Here is a 24,935-nt window from a genome sequence, read left to right as displayed (position 1 = left end):
TCATCTCATGATCGAAGAATTTAGATTGAAAAGGAGCAATGTGAGTACTGATGAAGACCCGCTTTTGAGGCTAAAAGTGGTCCATTCCTTTTACGCCGGGTCGAAACATTGATGAGTATATTGAGTCTGGATTGGTTTATGGAGACCAACAAAGGGCAATTTTGATTAGGAAATTTTACCCTTAGGGAATGAGATTTATTTTTATGTGATTGGAAATGGTTAACCAACAGGCTTTTGTACATAATCTTTATATAGAAATTAAGATTGATTTATTTTTCTTACTTTTCTTGATTCACAAGCACTTTTTCTCGACACATTCTTTACCTTTCTAGGATGGTTGGTTATGGGGCAGCTATATTTTTATTAAAACTGTATGAATAATGCTGTGTATGATATGATAATCCAATAACTAAATTTCATATTTATGTTCTAATTGGTGTATGAATATTTTTGAAAATATCAGTTGTTTGAAGTGCTGCACTTGTGTGATTTAACTTAACATTCAATTTTGAAGAATTGTGGGTAGAGGATGAAGAACAACAGATGTTCTCATCCTTGAAATAGAATAATTTTTGCCGAGTGGACCATTATAGTTATGTATTAACCCTCTACAGCGGTACTTCCATGTCAGCGTCTCTGCACCCAAGGACTCTTCAGCCCTGCAGTATTGTTCATATGCCAGATCTCCCAGGTCTTGCAAAAGTGTCTCTGTTTCCCAGGAATCTACAGCCCTATCCTTGCTTCTGTGCCTCGGAACACCAGTCTCCTTCACTCCAGGCCTTCCAAGCCTTGCACCTGTTGTAGGAAAGTACCATCTTGCCTGGCATGTTACCCCCATTTTTTACTTATATGTATGTTTGTTTTTTCCTGTGTCACTTGGATCCTGCTAGCCAGGACCCCAGTGCTCATAAGTTGTGCCCTGTATGTGTTCCCTGTGTGGTGCCTAACTGTACCACTGAGTCTCTGCTAACCAGAACCTTAGTGTTTATGCTCTCTCTGCTTTCAAAATTGTCACTGCAGGCTAGTGACTAATTTTACCAATTCTCATTGGCACACTGGAACACCCTTATGATTCCCTAGTATGTGGTACCTAGGTACCCTGTGTATTGGGGTTCCAGGAGATCCCTATGGGCTGCAGCATTTCTTTTGCCACCCATAGGGAGCTCAGACAATTCTTATACAGGACTGCCACTGCAGCCTGAGTGAAATAACGTCCACGTTATTTCACAGCCATTTTACACTGCACTTAAGTAACTTATAAGTCACCTATATGTCTAACCCTCACTTAGTGAAGGTTAGGTGCAAAGTTACTAAGAGTGAGGGCACCCTGGCACTAGCCAAGGTGCCCCCACATTGTTCAGGGCAATTTCCCCGGACTTTGTGAGTGCGGGGACACCATTACACACGTGAACTACATATAGGTCAATACCTATAGGTCAATACCTATGTGTAGCTTCACAATGGTAACTCCGTACATGGCCATGCAACATGTCTAGGATCATGGAATTGTCCCCCCAATACCATTCAGATCTTCTGAACGCCGGTTCTGTGTGGGCTCTCTCTGTTGCTGAGTGTCTCCTTCTCCAAGGGGCGACCTCCTGGTCATTCCTGGGCCATGGCAGCACCAAAAATCTTCAACCGTGACTCTTGCAGCTAGCAAGGCTTGTTTGTGCTATTTCTGCGTGGAAACAACTCTGCATCCTCCAGCACGCCATGGGACATCCTCTGACCAAAGGAGAAGTTCCTGGCACCTTCCGTTGTTGCAGAATCTTCGGCTTCTTCCACCCTGAGGCAGCCCTTTTGCACCTTCACCTGGGGTTTAGTGGGCTTCTGCCCCACCTGGACACTTGCGTGACTCTTGGTCTTGGTCCCCTTCCTTTGCAGATCCTCAGGTCCAGGAATCCATCTTCAGTGCTTTGCAGTCAGTTGTTGTCTTTGCAGAATCCCCTATTTCGATTTTACTGTCTTTCTGGGGTAGTAGGGTAACTTTACTCCTACTTCTTAGGTCTGGGGGTGGGGTATCTTGGGACACCCTCAGTGTTTTCTTACACTCCCAGCGACCCTCTACACACTACACTAGGCCTGGGTTCCATTCGTAGTTTGCATTCCACTTTTGGAGCATATGGTTTGTGTTGCCCCTAGGCCTATTGTCTCCTATTGCATTCTATTGTGTTCTACAGTGTTTGCACTACTTTTCTAACTGTTTACTTACCTGATTTTGGTTTGTGTGTATATTTTGTGTATATTACTTACCTCCTAAGGGAGTATATCCTCTGAGATACTTTTGGCATATTGTCACTAAAATAAAGTACCTCTATTTTTAGTAACTCTGAGTATTGTGTTTTCTTATGATATAGTGCTATATGATACCCTTGGTATAGTAGAAGCTTTGCATGCATCATAGTTCAGCCTAAGCTGCTCTGCTATCGCTAACTCTATCAGTCTAAGCTGCTAGAACACTACTAATCTACTAATAAGGGATACCTGGACCTGGCACAAGGTGTATGTACCACAAGGTACCCACTATAAGCCAAACCAGCCTCCTACACCTGTGCAAAAAGATTTGCACCTGAGTCTGTGCTTGGCTTCATATCACCAAAGAAGCTGAGCTCCAGTCCTGAATGGGCTTCCCTTATAGAACCAACTGTAGGTGCTATCTCTTAGATAATCTGCATGATAGTCATCACACCTGTCGCAAGGATGGTGTTGTCCTTAAAAGACAGACGAGGCAATGTGTCCCCAAGATAAGATTCAAAACAGCATTTCAAAAATGCGTCAATACTAAAGACTCAAAAAAGGGAGTTCGAGATCAGTAATATAGAAAACTATGAAGATTAAAACATTAAGTAGAATATAGAAAGACAAAAAGAGCAGTCCCAATTAAATAGTCATAAAGCTCAGAATCAATAGAAATGAAAGCTGTTAGTATTTAAAACATATGTAGCATTTGGCAAAATCTGAGAAATATGCTAAATCCAGCATGTGCAGCAAATCGATACAGAATCAGGCACCATCCCGATTAGAGACCCAAATAATCTGATCAACCCCAAATGGATGGACTTTACAGCAGTGTTCACCATAGAAAGCTGGGAAATTGCATAATCAGCATGGGGTGGCTACTGTAGCAGCAAAACATCACGATCATAGCACTATCCTTCTAAAAAAACAACAGTGAACCCCTTCTGACCTCATGTCATTGGAGGTGTCAGAACAAATAGGTTACATGAGCAATGGAATGTCTTAAAGTGAACGCAATATGGTGAGCAAACAGGAAGGACCTTGAAATGAACCAAAAGGCTTCCGCCAGAGTTCTTGGAGAACATGGTATCATTTCAAAACAAACAGAGCACATTTTGGTGCATGCGGTGTCAAAGAGAAATATAAACACGATGAATGTCAATAAGAAATATAAACACGCAATGAATATTATGAAGCAGCATTCCATATTATTACAAAATGGACTTGAGGCCTAGTTTAGAATGTCAGAAAGTGCTAGTTCTGTGCATCCCATCATTTTAGTTTTAATTGTAAATGATTCCTGTTAATATCCACATCAGATGTAAATCAGGAGATAGCATTAGCACCACTTTATCCTGCAGTTTAGTACAACAGGGTTCACTGGTAGGAAACAGACTATATTACATTAAACGTATTAGATTGTTAAGGAGTACAGGAAGTCGTGAGACAGCCGTACCCCAGCCCCAGGGCGCCCCCGCTCTCCAGGCCTTTCAGACCTTGCTCCGCGGCTCCTGCATTACAGGCTTCTCGAGCCGTGTACAATGCTGGCGGGGGGGGGGGGGGGCAGCTGTGGAGTCATACTCTGTATTTACACAATCCCGGTGACATCGTAGGGCTGTTTATATTGGGATAGCGGGTACAGAATGTCTTTTAAGTGGGAGGGACTGTTGGGGTCGACCCAAGGACATGTCTGTTCTCCTGCCACATTGGCGGTGTCACCACCCCACACTTAATGCGGCACACACTATCTGTCCCACACAGTGCCACTGAGCCAATGCTACCTATTCCACACGCTGCCTGTGGACACCAGGTGATCCACAACATGCCTGCTCCGTGCTGCGCGCGCGGGTCACAAGAGAAGTGTTCTGAATATGAAGCTGTCTTCTTCACGAACCGACAGCTCGGCAAGTGCCTGCTGCATGCCGCTGGCGCTTTATGTTCTATGTTATCACCTTCACTCAGTGCCCATCAACCTACGCTGCCTGTTGCTCACCCCGCTTTCTTCACAACCACCCATTGCCGGCTGCTCCCACGGCCTGCTGTACAGGCTGTCCTCTCCACACGCAGGCTGCGGCAAAGCGCTCGCTTTCTTGTGGCACACGGTTGGGTGCCTGTTGCACAAACATCCGGCCTCGCTCACTCTGCTGTGGTGCCTCCTCGCGTGGGGTGCTGGCTCAGGGTGTCCCATCCTTGCTAGTCGAGGCCAATTACTCATACCCAGGCTGAAAATTACTCTCTGCAGTGCCCCTTCCTTCGCAGCCAGAGCAAGCAACCCCCCCTTAGCCGCGCCCCCACCTCTCGGTCTGAACAGCTGTGACTGTCGCAATGCCCCCACTTCTCAGGACGTGAAGCTGCCAGTACAGTAGTGCCCTCTGGCTCTCAGTAAGATCCTGTGCCCCCTGCTCCTTGGTTGTTGACCTCCCCCCCCCCCCGTACCCCCACCGAGAATGGCATGCTCTCTTTAGCGCCGGGGGTGCCGTGTACCCTCCTTGCTTTCTCGCATTCTCTGTGGTAGCCCCCGCCTCCGTCTCATCCGGCACAGCGTTAGATCCGGTCTCAAGAACCGTACTGAGCTCTTGTTCCTTCCTGCCGCTGCCGGGGCCAGTCTCTGTGCTATTCACCCAAGTCTGCCGATCTGACCCGCTTCCACGCCGGTTCCAACCCTCCCCAGTGCCAAGAGCCCACGCGGAGCCCCCGCGCAGCCCGCCCCAGGAGCCCTCCCGGTGGGGAACTTGTTTAGGGCACTGGCAGCTGCAGCCTTTTTGTAGTTTCCAGGGAAACAGGAAGACTGTGTCCCGCTGACAGGGCCTAGGACTTTGGTCCATCCCCAGCCTTCAGGATTGAATAACTAATCAGGGAGTCTAGGAGGAGCCCCTCCTCCGCTCGCTCCCCCCACACCACTCACATATTGCACACACGCAAACCGCACAGGCTCTGCTACAGGCACATCAAAGATGCTTCTCGGTTGAGTTCGTTTTACAATAAGAGTCCCTCTCGTTTCCTACTGGCGCTGCGCCACCTCCGAGGAACAGTGCTCTCTCTGCAGCTCTGAGTCAACGGAAGGCCTCAAAATGTCATCTGGCTCCTCTCCGGCCAAGGCGAGGGCCCGGCCCCCTCCTTTCGCCAAGCGCGCCAGCCTGCAGACTCCCATGTACACAGGTGAGTGACATGAGGCGGGGGGTGCGAGCTGGCTGCGGGGCTTTTACCTTCCTAGCCACCTGTTGATGATGCGGGCCTGTTTGCGCACAGGAGCGCTATTGGCGTGGGTGATGTGGGCAGTATGTGTCGTCGACTGGCTGCTGCTGGTGGCTAGACAGCGTTGGTGGGGGTGGAGGGCTTATGTTCCTGTAGTGAACACCCCCACCCCCAACACCCATGCCCTCTGGGTCTCTGATGTTGGCTCGGCCGCAGAACTGGTGGGCGCCGTGAAGAGTCCTGGCTGCCTGTGGGTCATGTCTAATTATTGGTGAGCCATGAAGCTGCTTGGGGGCGGGATCTAGAAGGCTGTAAACTAAGAAGGCAGGGGCGCAGCTATCAATGTTGCACTGGTAGTGGTAATACCAGATGGCCTCAGGGAAGTGCTTAATTTGTGCCGGTGGTTTCCGGTGCACAGGTACTGGCACTTATTTTTCTTCCTCATGCGTTTACTGCGACCAAAAGACACATATGGGAAAAACGAAGGAAGAGAAAAACGAACAAGAGTCTCAAAGGGAGAAAGCAAAAAGCTCCAAGAGTGACCTGAAGGGACAGGGAGTGGCTGTAAATGGATTGAAGAGGTCGGAAATGGCTTCAGGATTACGGTCGCACATTTAAATGCAGCAACCGCGTTTCAGAGAAGACCTTTGAGCACCGGCACATTTTATTTACAAATTAAGCACTGCCTCGGGGAGCCCACTGAGCCCTCATTGTTATATTTCGTCACCCAACAGGGTAACCTTTGCTTGCACTAGGACCCATGTCTCCCTTGCTATTCTACAGTTTAAGGGCACATGCATTGTGTTTTCTTTAAGGTGCCTTTTAACACAGGTGGGCACAGAGGCCTCTTTTGCTGTGCATTGGAGAGGAGCGAAGGGCCACGCAGCTGCATGGGCACTATGCATCAGAGGCGTATAGGGTTCAATATCACGGCAATACAACACAACAATCCTCCTTGTATTTCTTATATTGTTCGGAGCCTGCTCTGAGTAACCTGAATCTCACTAAGGTAGCAAACACTGTGCACTACACAAACACTTTCATACCTGGTTGTGAAAATTACTGTCACAATGTAATATAAACCAAAATCAATCACACCATCATCATTCACATCATAATACATAAATATAAAAACTTCATCTTTGTGTCACACTTTACAGATCATATTACATATTCACATTATAGTCACTAAATGCAAATTATAGAAAAGGATAATATAATTTCATGTATACAGTAACAATATAAAAACTATGAATTTAAACAATAACAAAAAAGTTTCGGAGCGGTGTTTCGGTGGACCTCACTGGTTCACACCACCTTCTTCAGGACAAATGGACCTGATCTAGTGCAGCCAGCTGGACATTAATATGGGAACCATTTAAGGAGACGAGCACAAATAGAAATCGGTTCAAAACATGAAGTTAAGAACAGATATAGTTTAAGTTACTGTCACAGGGGAGGGGGTGGGGAGAGGAAGAGAGCATTAAGGGGTGGAAAAATAATTCGTTTTAGATTGTGATAGATGAAGGTTGCTGAGTTTATCCATGAGCTCAGCTTGCTTCCAATAAAGTTGCCTTTTCCACTTTAGCAGTAGATTAGGGGGTAATTTATAGAATATTTACAGGCTGTTTAAGTCATGAAATACAATGTGCCTGTAACATATCCACCATCACCCGCCCAATAGTTTTTCTCAAAATTAATGTATGAATGTCTTCTGAATGAACATGTCACGGGTGCCCACAATAGACAACTTAGCACCCATTTTCTAGTTTCCTCTTTTGTGTGTGTTCTCATAACTTGTGAGAGTTTTTCTGATATTGTTTGTGTCTCATGGACCCATCATTAGGAGTAATAATTCTGGCAAAGGATTGAACATTCCTAGCAGCACAAATGAAATCAAAATAGACCATCACCTCATGGGGTCTGTGCTGATCCTGTGTACTCACCTGCTGTCTGTACGTGTAAGTGAATATATTGCATTGTCATGCCACACATCTGTGTGCCTGTGGGGGAGCATCTTTTCTGCAGCTATTGGCAGTCTTTCTCTTGAAGGTGGTTTACTGTCAGTTTTTGCCTGTCCTGGAATGTCCAGTTTTCTCCCTTGGTACTTGTGGAATGCTTAAATGGTTAGCGAAGGATGCCGGGTGTCCTGTGAGGTTGTGTGGAGCTGAGCTCTGGCAGTGCGATGCTCAGAAGTGAGATGTGACTGAGTATCACACAGGAATGGATGGGTGTCTGGAATTAGCTGAGGCTTTTCATTGTTTTGGACCGGCCATTCACTTTGGAGCTGAAATTCCCCTTCCCACTGAGGTAGTAATATAGAGGCCACGAAGGCAAGGGGGTGGGCAGACACTTGCCATACTCAGTCTTAGAGAGGAGACTGTCTGCCCAGATGTCCTCTCTTTGCTGAGCATGCTCAGTGGTACCTGGCAGAGGTGGGTGTCACACTCCCAGATTGCCCTGAACCATAACCACGCCTCTTTCCACTGCCTCTACAACACGTGGATACCAAGCTGTGGATCTCCCTCAGGAAGGGATTACTGAAAGGTGTGGATTGGTTACTTTCCCTGGGGTATAACTTAGTCTGCAGGTCAGGGGAGGCTCTCTGGCCCATTGGCCCTTATCTGGAAGGATTGTGACCGCACTTCCCTTACAGGGCCACACCTTGGCTGTCTTGGCTCCCACGTGTGCTCTGTGAGTTAATGCTACATTTGTTGGGGCTATAAGATGCTTTGCTTTACACTCCCACGTATGCTTTCTTGAATTAGTATTCTCTAGTGTGTGTCCTTTATTACTGTTTGGTTTAGAAATATAGAATATATTTTTGCAGAGGAAATTTGTGTAGGGTTATTCTCTATTGGGCAATTTACACTTTCTGACCCAATTTAAGGGAAATTCTCTTGAGAGTCTGGTGTCCAGTGACCTCAAAGTAAGGTTGTGCAGTGCAGACATCCCTCACTCAGGGAATACGCATCACATGCATCAAAAGAGAGAACATAGAACATTTGGGGTAAAATGGTTGCCAGGTGTGAACTGTAGACATTGGTGCTTCTGCTTGATTATATTGGTCTGTAATCTCATGATTTAGCCTAGATGAATATGTGTGTCAGCATATTTCGATTACCTTGGCAGTCGGTGGTCTTCTTCAGGTGCCATGCACCTATTATCTCTCTGGTGCTTTAGTTTGTTACTGACCTTGGACTAGCTGCACTAATTGGCCCATCGCCATCCCTTTTAAGCAAAGTCCGGCAAGAATCTGCAGGACTAGAAACACTTCTATAAATTAGAGTCTCCATTTACCTGAGTGACTGGGTTACATGTTTTGGAAGACCGGTTAATAGGTCTATTTTCTTGAAAGTCATCGAACAATGACACCAATACGGAGATAATTTGTTTAAGTGTGGTGCATTATTTATTTTATAGTAAACTGTGTGCTTTTGTGGAAAGTAGACGGCTACATTTTTATACAAAAAGATTTCCTTTTGGTAAACATATATAAAAACGATGTTGAAGTAATAGTTCCTTCTAAGTTTGAGAGGTTTATTGTAGATATTGGTGCCTTAGTACCAAACAGAAGTTAACTAGTCTGAATGCATTTCATCATGTATTTTAATGAACGTTTTTATGACATTATGCCTTCTGCTGTCTGTGTCCCGAGAATGTTGTGTCTGCTGTATGACCCTGCAAGCTCTCTGTAAATTGAGCAGTAGATCTTCTGAATAACCATGCAAGATGCCTTGCTTTTCTGTCTACGGATGGTTAACGTGAGATTTGTTTAACGTTGATTTTCCCACCCTGTCTCTTTCAACTACATTTTCTTTCATAAGATATGAATGACAATGAACTTGAAAGGGGAAAGGATAAAAACAAAAGGAAAAGGGATGTAGAAATGGAGAAAGATGCAACACTTATTTATAAAAATGATAATCCATGTGCAATTGCATAACAAGATCTTTTGAACTAGCTGTAATACCTCTAGCAGTAATACCTCTAAATGTTTAACTACTTTTTAGGAAAACTGTGCTGGAAAATACATTGGTACGCCAAATTTATTTCAAGTCCCCCCACACCTGGTCAGGGTAGTGCTTCTTAGTTACACCACAAAGCCTCTAAATATTTCTGCATAGAGACCCCACAGAACTGCTGTATTTTTGTAGAAATTGTTCTGTGTTATGCAGCATTTGGACTTTTCCCCCCAAAATTATCTAGGTGGCGGTTCTATGGAACTACCAGAAGCCCTCTGAAGGAAGTTTGATTTGCTTGTTTTTTTGCCACATTTCGAAGGGCTTATGCATGTCCACACCAACACATAAAAAAATGGGCAAGAGCAAAAGGGGCTGGTAGCACTGCTACATTGAAGAAACATCCTCAAACCTTTAGGATGAACTCCTCAGGATCCAGTCCACTTTTTCCAGTTGTAGGAACATCCCACAACTTTGTTTTTGAGTCCACAGGAAAACATCAATTTCTATAGGCTTTCCAGGGTACAGGACACGACCATAGAGCGTTTAGGGCTTTTAGAGGACTTCAAGGGCACAAGAGGTGACTAACGGCTGGTGGGGTGGCACCATTGTAGGCCAAAAGAGACATTGCAAAGAACTGCAAATTGTCTCAGATCACCAGGCTGCAGATTTAGAGATCTGGTATGGACCGGCATGCCAAACAAGAGGAGCCTATTTAAACTGCTAGGAGCTGTCCTCAGAAATTTACCAAGGTCTGCGGCAAATGATGGGTTTACTATTGCTTGTCCTCCATGTCAGAGATGGTACTTGTCAACGATTTTGATAGATTTCTTTCCATTTTAAGCAGTAGGGATATGTCCTGAAGCATGGCCAGCTAGAGAAACATGTCATCTAAAACCATGTGCCATGATATTCAGAGTGTGTTGGGCAGGTATGTCCCTCATGCATACTTTCTGAATCTGTAGTCTGTTAAATTGTGCAGACATTCCTTACCAGAAGCCACGTTTGGGAATTTGGGAATAAACAGTATCTGTCTATCTAGGTATTCACATTAAGTCCTCTCGGCATCTTCGGATCTTTGAATGTTCTGTGAAGATTGCTACGTTTGGTTAGTGCATTCTTGTAGTTTTGAGTTGTCTTAAAACTAGCATTGTATTGGGATGAAACCTGATGTCTTCCCTTATTTGTAGTTGACTACATGGTCTACATTGGTATCAGTACTGATAAGGCCTCCTTGAGGTTATTTATCACCTCTGTTGCGTATCAGGATCCTTCTTCTATGAGGAGACGTGATTTGGTACTTTTATGGTCACTAATAAGTCTGCTGCTATAAGGAGCCAACTTGAGAAACCTGGTTATACTGCGATGAAAAGAGTGTGCAATTCACAATTTATAACACAATTGTTGTTCAAAACCAAATTTAGATAAGGTACAAACAATAAAAAAGCTAATCAGCAAAATCTTAATATGACCAATAGATTAGAATGTTATTAATCATCAAAATCTCTCCCAAACATAGAAGGGTGAGTCAACTGAATGATCTTTAAATTGAGCAGAGTGTAAAAAAAAAAACCACTGGCAAAGCCAATAAGTCTGGCATTGGCCACCAGCCTTCTGGCAATTCTTGTTTTGTTTTTTCATGGTTTTTGCAAAACTTTATTGTTTGGGAATATGCTGGACACTCATCAATGCAAATAATTTTTTTTTACTACAGATAAAAAAGCTTTTTTTAGTCTAAAAACACACACATTACCATAGTACTCCCTGGCACTGAAGGAAACTACTTTGTGTGTGAATGTGTTCTTTGTGAAACTTGTCTAACCTGTAGTGAAGTCACCCAATGGCTGACGTCGGCTGAGGTGTTGCCCCTTAATGCATGCTGGAGTGGGTGGAAGAAAAATATGAATGTCACTAACCACGGACTATTGGATGAAACCTGACTAAAACCACTATAAATCACTATGTTATACACATAAGTTTAGTAAAATTAAAAGGTGTTAGATAATACACACCTAAAAAAGTCAATCAGTCTGGCATTGGTTCAAGCCTCTTACCTTTGAGGAAGAAAGAAAGAAACAAAGAAAGAAACAAAAAAACAAGGCAATGCAGAAGGAAAGAGAAAGAAGGAGAGAGAAAAGGAAAGAAAGAAAGGAAGGAGAGGGAAAAGAAGGAAAACTAAGAGAGAAGGAAAGGGAGCAGGAAAGAAAGAGAGGAGGAAAGAAGGAAAGAAAAAAAATGAAGGAAAGAAAATAGAAGAATGAAAAAGCAAGCAAAAAAGAAAATAAAGAAAGAAGGAAAAGAAGGAAAGGAGAGAGAATGAAAGAAAAAGAGAGGAAGAAAAAGAAGCAAAGTGAGAAGTAAAGGAGGAAAACAGCAAGAAAAATCGAAAGGAGAAAGGAGAAAGAAATTAAAAAACGAGAAATAAAGAGAGAAAGAAAAAGGAATGGAAGAAAGCAAGAATGAAAGAAGGTAAGAAAGAAGGAAAGAAAAAGAATGAAGGATAGAAAGGAAATAAATAAAAAGAGGATACATTAATACAGAACAGTTTCAAATGAACACAATCTGATCTGCTATGCTGTGAAATGGTAGTAGTCAGAAAAGGAAACACTCCAAAAGGAATTTACAACAGCATTGGCAGGAGGAGGAATATGCTAAAGATGGAATGTGCAACAGAATGTTCCTTTGATCACATCAGGCTCTAAACACTAAAGTAATTGTGAAGTAAAAACAAAAACACTGGCCCTGAAGGGAACTAGTTTGAGTGAGGATGTGCTCCTTGTGAGAGAGCAAAATGCAGTCACTCAAAATGAGGTTAACCAGTGGCTTAAGTAGGCTGACCCACTGTCACATCCTATTTGCTGTAGTGGGCGGAAGCATAATGTGAATGACACAACAGAAGCAATAGTTGAAGGGGGGTGGTGCTCCTATATGTAAGTATATTATATATATTTTAGTAAAATAAAACAGTCTTGGCTAAGCTGCACCTAAAAGGTCACCTTGACTCACTGTTCAACCTACCTTTGAATTGGTGATCGAACGTATGAGGAGTACAATCTCCAGCTATGAAAACTTAAGACGCTGATGTGAGTTGTTGTGTTGAATCAGTTATAGAAGTCACAAAGACCTGTTAAACTTGTTAGTAGTCTAGAAATAGTCTCCAAGATACTTTAAAGTTCTCACAACCATGTGGTAGTTTCATCACTTGGTAAACAGATGCAGACGTCTCTCTCAATACTCAGTTTGCTAAGATCTGTCCAACACCATCATGTCAGCAGGAAAGGAGCCAACAGGACATGAAAAATAGCAGTGGCAGTTAAATCTGAAAGCCTAACTGATAATAAGGTGAACAATGTTCAGCTAAAGGCATTATATATTATAATTTACTGAAAATAGGGCGTCAAATCTTTTTCAAAATGACTTGGCCTCTTTTTTAAAATAATTTTGTCACAACGCGTGGTTCAGTATTTTCATTTTCAAATAAAAATAATAATAATAATAATAATAATATTATTATTATCATTTATCCTTATATAGCACACACTGTGCAAACTGTCATCTAGTAAGGCATCCTGACTATCAGAACCAAAATCCAGCCACGTGCAGAAACGTAGGGTTTCTAAAGCCAGGTTTTCAGTGTTTTCCTGAAAGCATAAAGTTTGCTGATGGAACAGAAGGTGATCGGCACACTATTAAATCACTTTGTATATATACTGCATATAATCTTCCATCTGACTGGGCCTTATCCACTGCAGCGATCTAGGCTGCCGCAGACCCAATGCAGTGTAGGCGTTGAACAAGATAACCTTGTGCATCTAGAAACAGTGCGTTGCCATAGTCCAGCCGGCTCAGAGTTTCTGCTTTGCACCACTAGAGAGAGAAAGCGAGTTGGCAGCAAAAATAAACTTTTGCCAAGTGCCCTTATTACACCAAAACAAATGGAAGAAAGCGTATTGTCATGACTAGAGAGCGATAGATCGCTTTCCTTAAAGACTCCCAACTTCCGAATAGATGTTGTAGTAAACAGAACTGAATTAATGTCAGACGCCCAGAAGTCCGCTGGCCAAGGATGCGAACAGTGCCTCTGAGAAAAAGCTCATAACCGCGGTCTTATCCCCATGAAATTTGTAAATTGCCCCTCAGCTATTATGAATGTTACGTGTAGATTCATGAAAAGAAATCATTGGGGATTGTGAAGTATACTCCAACGTAAGGGTTAATTGTGTCTCATCTGCATAATTTACAAACTTTATGCCATGAGATCTGATTAACTTTACTAGCTGTCTTAAATACACAATAGGTAATATCAAGCTAAAGGAAAAAACCCTAAGAAACTCCCTCCCGACTGCTCTGCAAGAGGTGCTTATGTGGGAAGATGCATTGCTTTCATACTTCCCTCCACGAATGATGTCAGTCACTGCAAATCTCTTCCTCTGTCACTCACCTCAGTCAGCCTTGCAATTAAGATATCAGGGTCAGGGCCCTGGAATTATGCAGCAAGAAAATGCAAATTCAGTGGCATAAAACAGCACATTTGATAGCATTTCATTATTTTGTCATTTTTACTCGTTAAATCTGAACATAAATGTCACCTTTGAAGTACTATCTAAACACCCAATATAGCTACATGCAACTGGAAGGTGAACAGTCAACTTTTGCAAAGTGCCTTCCGCTGCCCAGCAACAAGCGTCTCCTCATTTTCAGTAACCTTTGATGCGTATGACCTAGAAACAAAATATTTTTGTTAAAATCTGCAAATTATGCAGCAGATGACAGAGTATGCGGAAAATGCGGCAAATCCATACTATGCCAAAAAATCCCACAGAATCACATAACTCCAGTGGGCCCTGATCTTGGTTGGCTGTGCCAAAAGTAGTGTTGTCAGATATTTCAGTTTGCTACTTCCGTTAAGCTATTTGGTGGCACACGGTTATATCTATCCAGCTCCCACTAACTGTTACATCTATTTCACAATAGGCCCTCCAGCTGGCCCATCCAAACTGCCTAAAGTTTTATGGTAAAAACACCAGATGGGTGGCATACGATTGGTCCCAGTCCAGCGGCAATAATTATAAGTCTAGGTCAGGGGTCTCCAACTTTTTCTTTAGAGCTGCTTATGTTCATTAAAGGCTACCCCATGCAGTAGTTGCATCAGGGGTTACAGCAGTTCATCAGGCAGGGTTGCCAGCAGTGATGTAAAATAGTCTATGTCACTCTTTAAAGCCTCTGCTTGAGTAAAATATAACTGCCACAGCTGCAATGACCCTGGAACCAAGGTAACAAACAATACGAGTAACGAGTCTCCCCAAAGACACATGCTTTATCACTCAAATATGAGCTTTAAATATATATTTGGAAATTCAACCTTTGTTCTCCAGACACCAGACTACGAGTTCTGAAATTAGACAGGTTTTCAGTTTGAATACACAGGAGTCTATTTTGGTATAGATATATCAATTCAACTAAGCATAAACCTCTAATTTAGCAGGCTGGGCTGCACACAGGAGAGATACTTTTAGTTAATTAGAGAGATGCTAGTAACTCACAAGCTACTCATTAGAGAAGTCTGACCAAGGTAGCATTTTTAACAGTCAATTTCAGTAGACATTTAAGTATATATTTTTACTGCAGCAAGTAAAACACACAGTGAAATTCGGGCTCAGTGTCGGACCAGAAAGGGACGTGTCCTGTCCTTTATGCTGGCTGGAGTGAGCTAATAGAGCTTTATCATGGCCAAAAAATGAACACACATTTCTCTCTTGTCCCACTGTTTTAGCGTTGAGAGATGTGCACGTGCAGTGGTAACATAAGCATATCATATCATATCCGCATCTCAAATTAACTCATAATAATACTAAAACTGTACTCATTATTAAACTATACTAATCCATCACTAATTCTTGTTGGGTTCCAGAGTAGCGTGCTACTCATCGAAAAGCGCTTCGACGCCTCGTCAGGGGTAGTAAGCGCTATATAAATATGATTACAATACAATACAATAAGCATCCCAAACCTTGGCCAAAAGTGATGCCGCGATTTAAGAAAACACGCCACAGCGCGGCCTTTGTAAATGGTGAATTTGGATTTCATTTTGTGGCATGAATTGTAGATATGACATTGTGATATGCTTTAGTGTTACAGAGCAAAACAAACTGATTATGTTGTTGGATTACAATGTGAAGCAAGGCAACTAAAGCACGTCTGCACTGTGTTTATCCTAACCTTCTCATTTACCTAAAGATTCTACTGTTACATTAGCAGCTATAAAATGGCAGTACATCAGTCTTGATGAAAGAGATGAACACAAGGAAGCTGAACACAAGCCAAGTACGACTAATGTATATTAAATAGCATGAACATATAAAACCAAAATGCTAAAAGTAGCTTAGGCAACGCTTTCAATCATGCAAAAACATTTTATATGCATGTGTGCATTTCTGTTGGAAAGGAAACTTTCTTCCTGCTGTTTGTGGTCAGATTCTCAATTGTCATTAAAGTACCCATAAAAGAGAACTAATAATAGTATTTTTCTAGTTGATAGTTTTTTTTAAAAGTATTTACCTCTCCAAATTCAGGCAGTGCAATCCTCGAGGTCAACTATGCAGTATGTATCAGAAGTTTCAGGCAGACCCTTATCTCTGGAAAAGCCTTGTGTGTCTACATGGAAGGTGGTGTCCCATGTTGCATCGCTCTGTCATGTGTAGTGCCTCAAGCAAAGATCCGAAGCACTGGAACATTGTATATCATTTCCGTTTTCACTCAAGATGGCGCCTGGCAAAGCATTATTAAGACCTTGAGGACGCATAAAAATACCACTAGTGTAGTGTTAACGTTTTAATATCTTGGCAAGACTGGAGGGTTTCTCGTTGATTTAAGTAGCATAATTGAGTCATGTATTTCCTGTATGGAAAAAGACAACAAATGAATTATGTTTGATTTACCAAGTAGGGAATAGCTCAATCAAGTAGCATAAATGCATACACGGAAACAGGTGCATAGTTTCAGTGTAAATACCCCAGTCCAGTCGTTTTTCTTTAGAAACCGCAGAAACTGTTTCTGGCTAACCATTTTCGTCAGACTGGTTTCTACAAAAATGTTCACCATGAAAGTCATTCAGCAGGTTGAGTAAAAACATGAAAATTCAGAAATTCGGTTTGCTTTCTTCCTTTAATTTTTATGCCCTCTCTAAAGTATCCAGTCGCTTCAGTAACTCAGATGTGGCTGCATAGATCTGATCAGAAAGGCAACATCAATTAAATATTCATTTCACACCCTCAAGGTCCCTTTTCTGTAATTATGAAACAACCTGTTATGTTGCATTTCTGTGTCTAAATACATAAAGAAATTAGATCAGATTGGGGAACAGTGTTATAATCTAATCACATTAAGGAAAACCACTGGAGAAATTTGGGAAAGATTCTCATAATGCCTTTCATCTAGTTCCAATCCCTTGATTTGATAGTTGAAGGTATTATAAATCCTATAGCCACAGTACCCAGATGTATATTTCAGCCGCTTAGTTGAGTCCTTGTTCAAATGTACGAGGTCCCATAATCCAGCCATCTTGAAGGCACCCACAGCAGGTGACAACACTTCCAGCAGGCTACAGACTTCCATGTTTTCGCACAGTCACACTCACCTGAAGTTCGAGAATGATTTCTGGCTCTTCCGAATCCAAAGGTCGGCCAGAGGAGAAGAGGTCTTGAAAGTGTATCAGAATGGTGCAGATGCAGTATCCTATCACCCTTAGATCCCACACCACAATGCAGCATCGTTTAGTGCGAAATGTTGTATTTCATACCTTCTAAGAATGACTTGTTACGGAAAACCTCGAAGGGGCCTTTGCACTCAGAAATCCGAACATCATGGTGTAGGGCACAGTCGATCAGAGGTCTTTCAGGAAGTTAAAAATGGGGTCTTTGGTTGGCAGTCAGGTTACCCATTGTCCAAGCAAGGACCTTCACTCTAGTCACGGTAAGTCACACACCATCCAAATTATCCTGTGCCCACCCTCTGGTAGCTTGGCACTGAGCAGTCAGGCTTAACTTAGAAGGCAGTGTGTAAAGTATTTGTGCAATAAATCATGCAATCAGTATAAACACTAAAAAAATACACTGCACTAAATATAGAATATTTATCTAAGTAGAATAAGGTCAAAATGATCAAGGTTTGATAAGTACAAGTTGAAATATCACTTATGTAATGATAAATAGAGTATTTAGTTCTTAAAAAGCAATAAGTGTCTCTTGCAAGCACAAAGTACCTGGTTTGCGTCTAAATTATCCACACAGGACAGCAGAGGTGGAGATGCGTGGAAAACGGGGAGGTGTTTGATGGTTTCTCCAGGTGCACACGGATGATATGTCAATGCCTTTTCATGCAACAGTGGCTTTGCGTTGCTTTCCGACACGCAGACTTGGATCCTCTTTGGGTTGTGGGGTATTTGGATGCCCCGGGGACAATGCAGAGAAATCCTGGGTGTGCGGGGCGAAGTCACAGGAGCTGCGTTGATTTGGTGGGCTATGCAGGGAAATTTCTGTCGCACTGCAGGCGCTGCATCGATTCTTCTTGCAGGAAGTTGGGGTGCGTTGCTCCAGCTCGGCTATGTGTCGATCCAGTAGGCCACACGTCGAAGTTCCAGTTGCAACAATGATGCTGCATCAATGTCCACTTGGGGAGCCAGGCTGCGTCGTTCCGGTTCGACCTTGTGGTGATTTTCTCACCGCAGGGCAGGCTGTGCGTCGATTCTGGCAGGCTGTGCGTTGAATTTCACCGCACAAGGAGTTCTTTGTAGAGATGAAGTCTATTTTGGCCCTAGAGTTAAAAAAACAGGAGGCAAGCTTAATCCAAGCCCTTGGAGAGCACTTCTCAGCAGAGCCAGAGGGCAGCAAAGCAGCAGTCCTTCAACGAGGCAGCAGTCCTTCTCAGCAAAGCAGTCAGGTGAGTCCTTTGGGCAGCCAGGCAACTTCTCTTAGCAGGCTGCAGGTTCTGGTTCAGAGTTCCTTTCCCAGTAGGTATCTTGTCAAGAAGTGTCTGAGTTGGTAGGGCCAGGGACCCAGTTTATATACCCAAATGTGCCTTTGAAGTGGGGGAGACCTCAAAGAGTGGCTTAGAAGTGCACCAGGTTCCTTTTCAGTTCTATCCTGTCTGCCAGGGTCCCAGCAGGGGGTTTGGCAGTCCATTTTGTGAGGGCAGGCCACTGTCCTTTTTAAATGTAAGTGTCAGGCCCTCCACCCTCCCAGCCCAGAAAAACCCATTCAGTATGCAGATGTGTGCAGGTGTGACAGACCATCTTGTGTTTGGCGTTGTCTGAGTGAAATGCACAAGGGAGCTGTCAACTAAACTAGCAAGACGTGGATTGTAAGGCACAGAAGGATTTAGGAGCAGAGAAATGCTCACTTTTTAAAGGTGGCATTTCTAAAATAGTAATATTAAATCCAACTTCACCAGTCAGCAGGAATTTGTATTACCATTCTGGCCATACTAAATATGACCCTGTTACTCCTTTCAGATTAGAATCTACCACCCAAACATTAAATGAGGGTAGCCCTAATGTTAGTCTATGAAAGGAGCAGGCCTCACAGCAGTGAAACATGAATTTAGGAGTTTTGTACTACCAGGACATATAACCCACACAGGTATATGTCCTGCCATTAATCTACATACCTGCCCTATGGGTTACCTAGGACCTACCTTAGGGGTGACTTAAATGTAGAAGAAGGGGAGTTTAAGTATTGGCAAGTACTTTTAAATGCCAAGTCGAAGTGGCAGTGAAACTGCACACACAGGCCTTGCAGTGGCAGGCCTGAGGCATGGTTAAGGGGCTGCTTGTGTGGGTGGCACAACCAGTGCTGCAGGCCCACTAGTAGCATTTAATCTACAGGCCCTGGGCACATGTAGTGCACTTCACCAGGGACTTAGAAGTAAATTAAATAAGCCAACTGGGTATGAGCCAATGTTACCATGTTTTAAGAGAGAGAGCATGTGCAATTTAGCACTGGTTAGCGGTTGTAAAGTGCACAGAGTCCTAAAACCAGCAAAAACATTGTCAAAACAGTGGAGGGAGACAGGCAAAAAGCTAGGGTAACAATCAGGTCTAACACAGGCCCTAAGCCAACCCTCTAATTCCTTAATCTAGACCCAGAGCACACAAAGAGAGTCTTCACACATCTTCTGCATCTTCTGCAGGTGGTGGTTTATTCTCTGATTTGGTCCTTCAACATAAACGCAGCAGACATTTAAGCACCCAAGTGTAAACAAAGTTCTTACAAGGTGAATTCCCTCTTCACTTAACTGATCAGTAGCATTAATGTGCATTACTGGGAGAGGCAAAATGATCCACTTGCATGTAGTTTCCATTTACAGACAGAAATGTGAACTAATTTAAATTTACATTTTACTAAGTTGATGAATAACTACATTTTTCTTATATCTCTTGATTGGAAAGAGATATTAAAATTAAGATGACGATTTTGATCAAACCATTCAGATTGCCTGATTTGGATTTCTAGGCAGTGTGTTTCTTTTTCACTTTTCGATTGGGATCCATCTCAGGGTCACAGCTTCTGTATGCGGGCAGTAGCCTGTCATTCATGCAGGTTGTTAGTGCTTGACAGAGACTTCCATCTTTCTTCTTCGGGAATGCATTTTTGCTGCTTCCTGGACTCCATTTCTCACATCACTTGATTCCTGACATATGTGTTATACTGGAGCTTCTTCCCACACACACATTTTGGGCAAAGAGTACATGGTTAAAACGTGAGGTCATTAGATTTCGCCTTTCACACTGATGTTTGGTAATGCAGTGCATTATAGAATTTGGCACCACCGAGAGGCCTGTGGTAAGCTAGGGCAAATAAATACAGAAAACGCAAGGTACAGTCGATGAGGTATTTGCACCTATTCAACTGAGAAATACACCACAGAGATTTTGAGCTTATGTGTTAAAAGCTGGGGTAGAAGAACATCTCCTGTAGGTTGAATTCCCCTATATTGACGTCAACAACATTGACATACAAAAATATTCCATCAACTACCATTACACCAGAAGGTGAGCATATAATTGCTATTTTTAACACCACCTCCACATAACTTGGGAGGCACGTATACAGGGATTATGAATATTAATTATATACTTTACGTGCAATCTAGTGTTAGGTCAATGTAGTGCTTGTGTCGTTTTGTGTGCTTTATCACAAGCAGTACATTGACACACCATCCTCCTGTGTGCTGTAAAATATTTAGCGTATAAAGGAAGTACACTAGGATTCATTGTTTAAAAAAATAAACTCTAAATGAGAACGTGGGCTCAGATGCCACTCCCCTGGCAACTGGGGCAGGCACCTATGAAGGACAATGGCCTGATAAGAGGCTAGAGTCATGGAGTAGGACTCTCTAGCTAGTGACACAGAAGAGTACAGAGCAAGAAGTGTTAGGCTGTGTGGCATGTTGGTTTCAGAGAAGGCTAGAGAAATAGACCATTAGGAACATTTTCAGTATTGTGTGGGTTTTGACACATATTTATTAAGGAGGGGAAGCAAACCTTGAGAGAGGCTCGCAAACAAGAGGTTGAAGGCCAAGGACACTCTCTGTAGAAGGCTAGCGCATGGCATGGTAAGGGTGATATATAAAAGATGTGGACACACGAGGACATAGAGCCTGGAGTGGAGGGCGTGTGTGAAACGACAACAGACAACTGGGCCCTTGAAAATCAAAAGGAGGTAGGTTTCCTTAGCCAAGGCAGACAAGGGAAGAAGTGTTGTTATCTGATCCACTGCTAGATGTTTCACTGTTACACGTCTTATTTTAAGAATATTGTTCGTGTTGTTCCAAGCAGGGTTTAGATTTTGAACATGGATTGAAAGTGAAGCTCTCGTGATTCTGCTGGGCAGCTAAACCACAGCAGCCCTGCTGACTAGTCACATCTTTTCCTTCGTCAACAAATCTTATCCTCATCAGTCTTGTTTTCAGTGCCGAAGACAAGTGTTCTTGCTTTAGTGGCGACGAACGTACACTGTAGACAAACCGCAGGAGTGAGTGTACCATTAGTGTGTATTTTTATTTGAAACGATGGGATTCAGGGTGGTAGGGTGAGCCTTAGTGTATGTATGTTTGGGAAAAGATCACGTTTGAGTTGGTTCTGAAGGCCATGTGTGAAAATTCAGCAACACTGGGCCTGTTTTGTTTGATTCAAGGATGTATTGCGTGAAATTGTTCTCAATAAAGTGTTGTTTCTTGTTTCAATACTGTTGAGGTGTGCTGCTGCAGTTGCTGTGTGAGTGGTGAAACACGCATGCCTTGTTTCTTGCAGTAGGTCAGTTGAACAAATTTGCTGCTGAGCGGCACAAGTACTGTCAAGGTTGCTCCTGGCAAAGGGAGAGAGAAGTATACCCTACTTCATGAGGCAGTATGGAAGCTCAGCAAACATGATGTCAACAAGTCTGAGGTACCATTAAACGTTGTGCCCAGCAATGCACATGATTGTTGTCTATAATTGGTATTTCTCGATTATAAGCATAGCTGGTGCTTATTCTTTTTGGGACACATTTTCTGGGAAAAAAGAACTCCAGTAAATGAATATTAGCAGTCATTGTTTTGGAATATATGAAGAAGCATATCACATTATAAAGTGGATATTGAATTACTATAGGCAAGAGATGAAATTAACAGCATTCTTTAATATCATTATACACCTGACAACGCTGATTCGATTTCATAATTTAGTTTGGTGGTTTGCAACATTCTCAAGTAAATGTCACAGAGAGAACAAGCATTTGCAATGAATGGATCTTGCATTTGCTCGAGTTAAACCTATTAGCGTTGTAAACCCCTAACCGGACTCTTCTTGCCACATAACTTGAAAATGAAAAGTAAAACCGTTTCACATAAGTGAGCCGATTGAAAGTGCTACGGCATCAGCGTGAAGGAGCACACAAAAGGAAAAAGAAGTTCGCTCGCAGTCAAACGTATCGGCAAATATGCAATTAGCCATGTAACAGAGGCGATGTCCAAGGCGGTAACTAAACCACCCCAAGGTGGTACAAACGTACAGCATTTACCAATGAAAATAAAGGATTTTTAAAGGGCAAGCCCATGAACGAGTGAAATTGATGGGTGTGCAGTGGGCGTGGTTAAAAGTCCAGATACATACCAACATGTTGGTAAAGCAGCGCTTGCTTGCTGCTATGCTCAACCTAAAAAAATGACTGCAGTTATTTCATAAGCCATTTGACACTGTAACTACTTTTTATACTTTACTTTGTTGTGTTCACAGTGAACTTTCAAGAGTAACTGAGCTATATATTAATCTAATGCAGACAACAGTGGATGTTTTCTTTAACTTTAGTTCATTGTATGGGCACTTCATATTTTTATAGGTTAAGCTGCTTTCAGAAGCTACTGATACTGAGTTAAGACAGTGAACATTTTTGTAATGTACATGTCAAGTTGTGTAATTACATATCTTTCATCACAATACAATTAGTAATTCTGCCTCCTGCCTTCTTGTAGATTCAGAGTGGACAAACGCTCCACTGTGTGGATTGAAAGAAAGAAAACAATGAAAATGACCCCTGTAGAAGCATAGTTTCAGAAGAGAGAGAGAGAGAGTGAGAGACATTGAACGTTGAAATACTTGTGCGTTTATAGAAAGAAAAATACAGATGATGATGATGATGTGAAGGGGAATGGGTATGTGCAAACGTTAAGAGGTCAAGAAGATAAATTTGGAATGAAGATCATTACTCAGGTGTCCAAGCAGTGTTTTTCCTCTCGAGTATACATGCTATAGAAGAGTAAATGGTAGAATCACATAAGCTGGTGGTAAATTGAACATTTAGGGTAATATATGAACAGATACTCAAAGAACTGACTTAGCGATCCAAAAAATGTTTAGTGTGACAATGTCAAAGTTAGACAAGGCCGTCAGTATTGCAAAATGCATCGAGTGTACCATGAAATGCTTCAAAGAACTGAAACAACGTGGCATTGGAACGGGAAATAACGGAAAGGATGAAGTGAGTAATTTATATATGATGCAATCAGGAAATAGTGCAGGTTGAGAAGTTAGGTAGTAGTAAGACTTTGAGAGGTGGAAGTATGCACTGTTATTCTGTGGCAGTGAAAGACATGTATCCAGTCACCAAGAAGCAATATCATAATTACAGAAAAGTTGGAGGTTATGCCAAAGATTTCAACATGTCCGAAGTGAGAACAAAATGGGAGTACAGGGGCATAGCTTCGGGGGGAGGGGTATTGTTTGGGATGTTACACCCCCCCCTGAAAATATATACTATAGTACAGGTGGTTTTAGTTGGGTATGGCGAGGAGTCTGTTGGATTTCATCCTGGATTTTTACATGCACACACTAACAAAAACACACACTCTCTCTCGTCTCTGGCTAAAACTTGGTTAGTTTGAAAACTAATGTGTTTAAATGCAACCTGCACATCTCTGTCTTTCCAGTGCTTCTTAAGAACCCCCTGTGTCCTGCTTCTCATAGTGTATTTTAACAAGATACGTCAGCGGATTGTTGGGAAAACTGAAGGTTACACCCTCCCAATCTTAATGACCAAGCTATGCCCCCTTACGTAAGCTGCAAAGTATCAGATTGGTGAAGGACGACGTATTGATGGTGGGCAAAAATGATAGTAAAGTTAAAAAGCAAATGTCTGGAAGTGACGAAAATTAAATTTTAGCTGCTGTAGAACCATATAATCTGCTAGGGCAGTGGTTCCCAATCTTTTGACTTCTGTGGACCCCCACTTTATCATTCCTGAACCCGGGGACCCCCACTGAATCATTATTGGAATCCGGGGACTCCCCCTACTGAGTCATTACTGAAAGCTGGGGACCTAATCTGTTAATAATAATTCATTTACTAAGCAGTCTCGGACCCCCTGAGGAGGCTTCTCGGACCCCCAGGGGTCCACGGACCACAGGTTGGGAACCACTGTGCTAGGGTGTCTAATTTATTTTCATGGAGTAGAAATTGGTATGTTGGTGGCTTCACAGTGACTATACTCTTATCTATATGGAGATTGTGAAAAGATTCATCAATCATAAACACACGTATATATTTAGTCACTGAAAAAGAAAAAAAAGTAAGAACTCAGTTATTGTTTTTGTAGTAATGTGGAAAATCAATCAAATATGTCAGTCATAATTAGAAACTCACAGAATACTCATCATAACTCTCCATTTAGTTCTCTTGAAACCTTTTTTCTTTGTTACTGTACCATTGACAAATTGGGATTTTCAGTATCGCGTGTGGCGCAAGTTATGGCATCTGTTATGTCCTTTGGTAACCATAAATGGTGAATTTCCTTAGTTTTGCACCTTTGAGCCAGAACTAAGACTCCGTTTTTAACTACGGTCTTTTTGGCTAATTTCATGTTTTTTCATGCACTGCTTAATTTCCAACCCCTCCTGCACCCAACCTCATACCATGAGTAAACCCCCAAAGTGCATGGCTTTTAGTTGTGCGCCTTGGGGGTTGGATCCAAAAGCTGCCAGTAGCCTTGTGTTTTCCACACTTCTACATCC

General features: G+C 42.5%; 1 protein-coding gene and 1 long non-coding RNA gene across 6 annotated transcripts in view; one reads left to right on the top strand and one right to left on the bottom strand.

Moving 5' to 3' along the window:
• Positions 1–4,857, bottom strand: part of LOC138299796 (uncharacterized) — a 148,375-nt gene extending 143,518 nt beyond the window's left edge. The window contains exon 1 of one of the 2 annotated variants that reach the window (XR_011204835.1): positions 4,681–4,857. This is a non-coding gene — a long non-coding RNA (uncharacterized lncRNA). Of the gene's footprint in view, positions 1–4,231; positions 4,321–4,680 lie in introns of those variants that run through there. The other variant, XR_011204834.1, reaches the window with a different exon arrangement.
• Positions 1–24,935, top strand: part of AMPD2 (adenosine monophosphate deaminase 2) — a 353,387-nt gene that overhangs the window by 89,956 nt on the left and 238,496 nt on the right. Inside the window, exon 1 of one of the 4 annotated variants that reach the window (XM_069238353.1) lies at positions 4,333–5,397. The exons of 2 other annotated variants lie outside the window; for them this stretch is intronic. In XM_069238353.1, coding sequence (XP_069094454.1) covers positions 5,310–5,397 — 88 coding nt within the window. In that variant the 5' untranslated portion in view covers positions 4,333–5,309. Of the gene's footprint in view, positions 1–4,332; positions 5,398–24,935 lie in introns of those variants that run through there. One more of the 4 variants, XM_069238352.1, reaches the window with a different exon arrangement.

The sequence above is a fragment of the Pleurodeles waltl genome, chromosome 6, assembly GCF_031143425.1.
Source record: "Pleurodeles waltl isolate 20211129_DDA chromosome 6, aPleWal1.hap1.20221129, whole genome shotgun sequence".
NCBI classification, from domain to species: Eukaryota; Metazoa; Chordata; class Amphibia; order Caudata; family Salamandridae; genus Pleurodeles; species Pleurodeles waltl.
The sequence above is the reverse complement of the archived record's forward strand: the minus strand, read 5'-3'. Positions and strand labels throughout refer to the sequence as shown.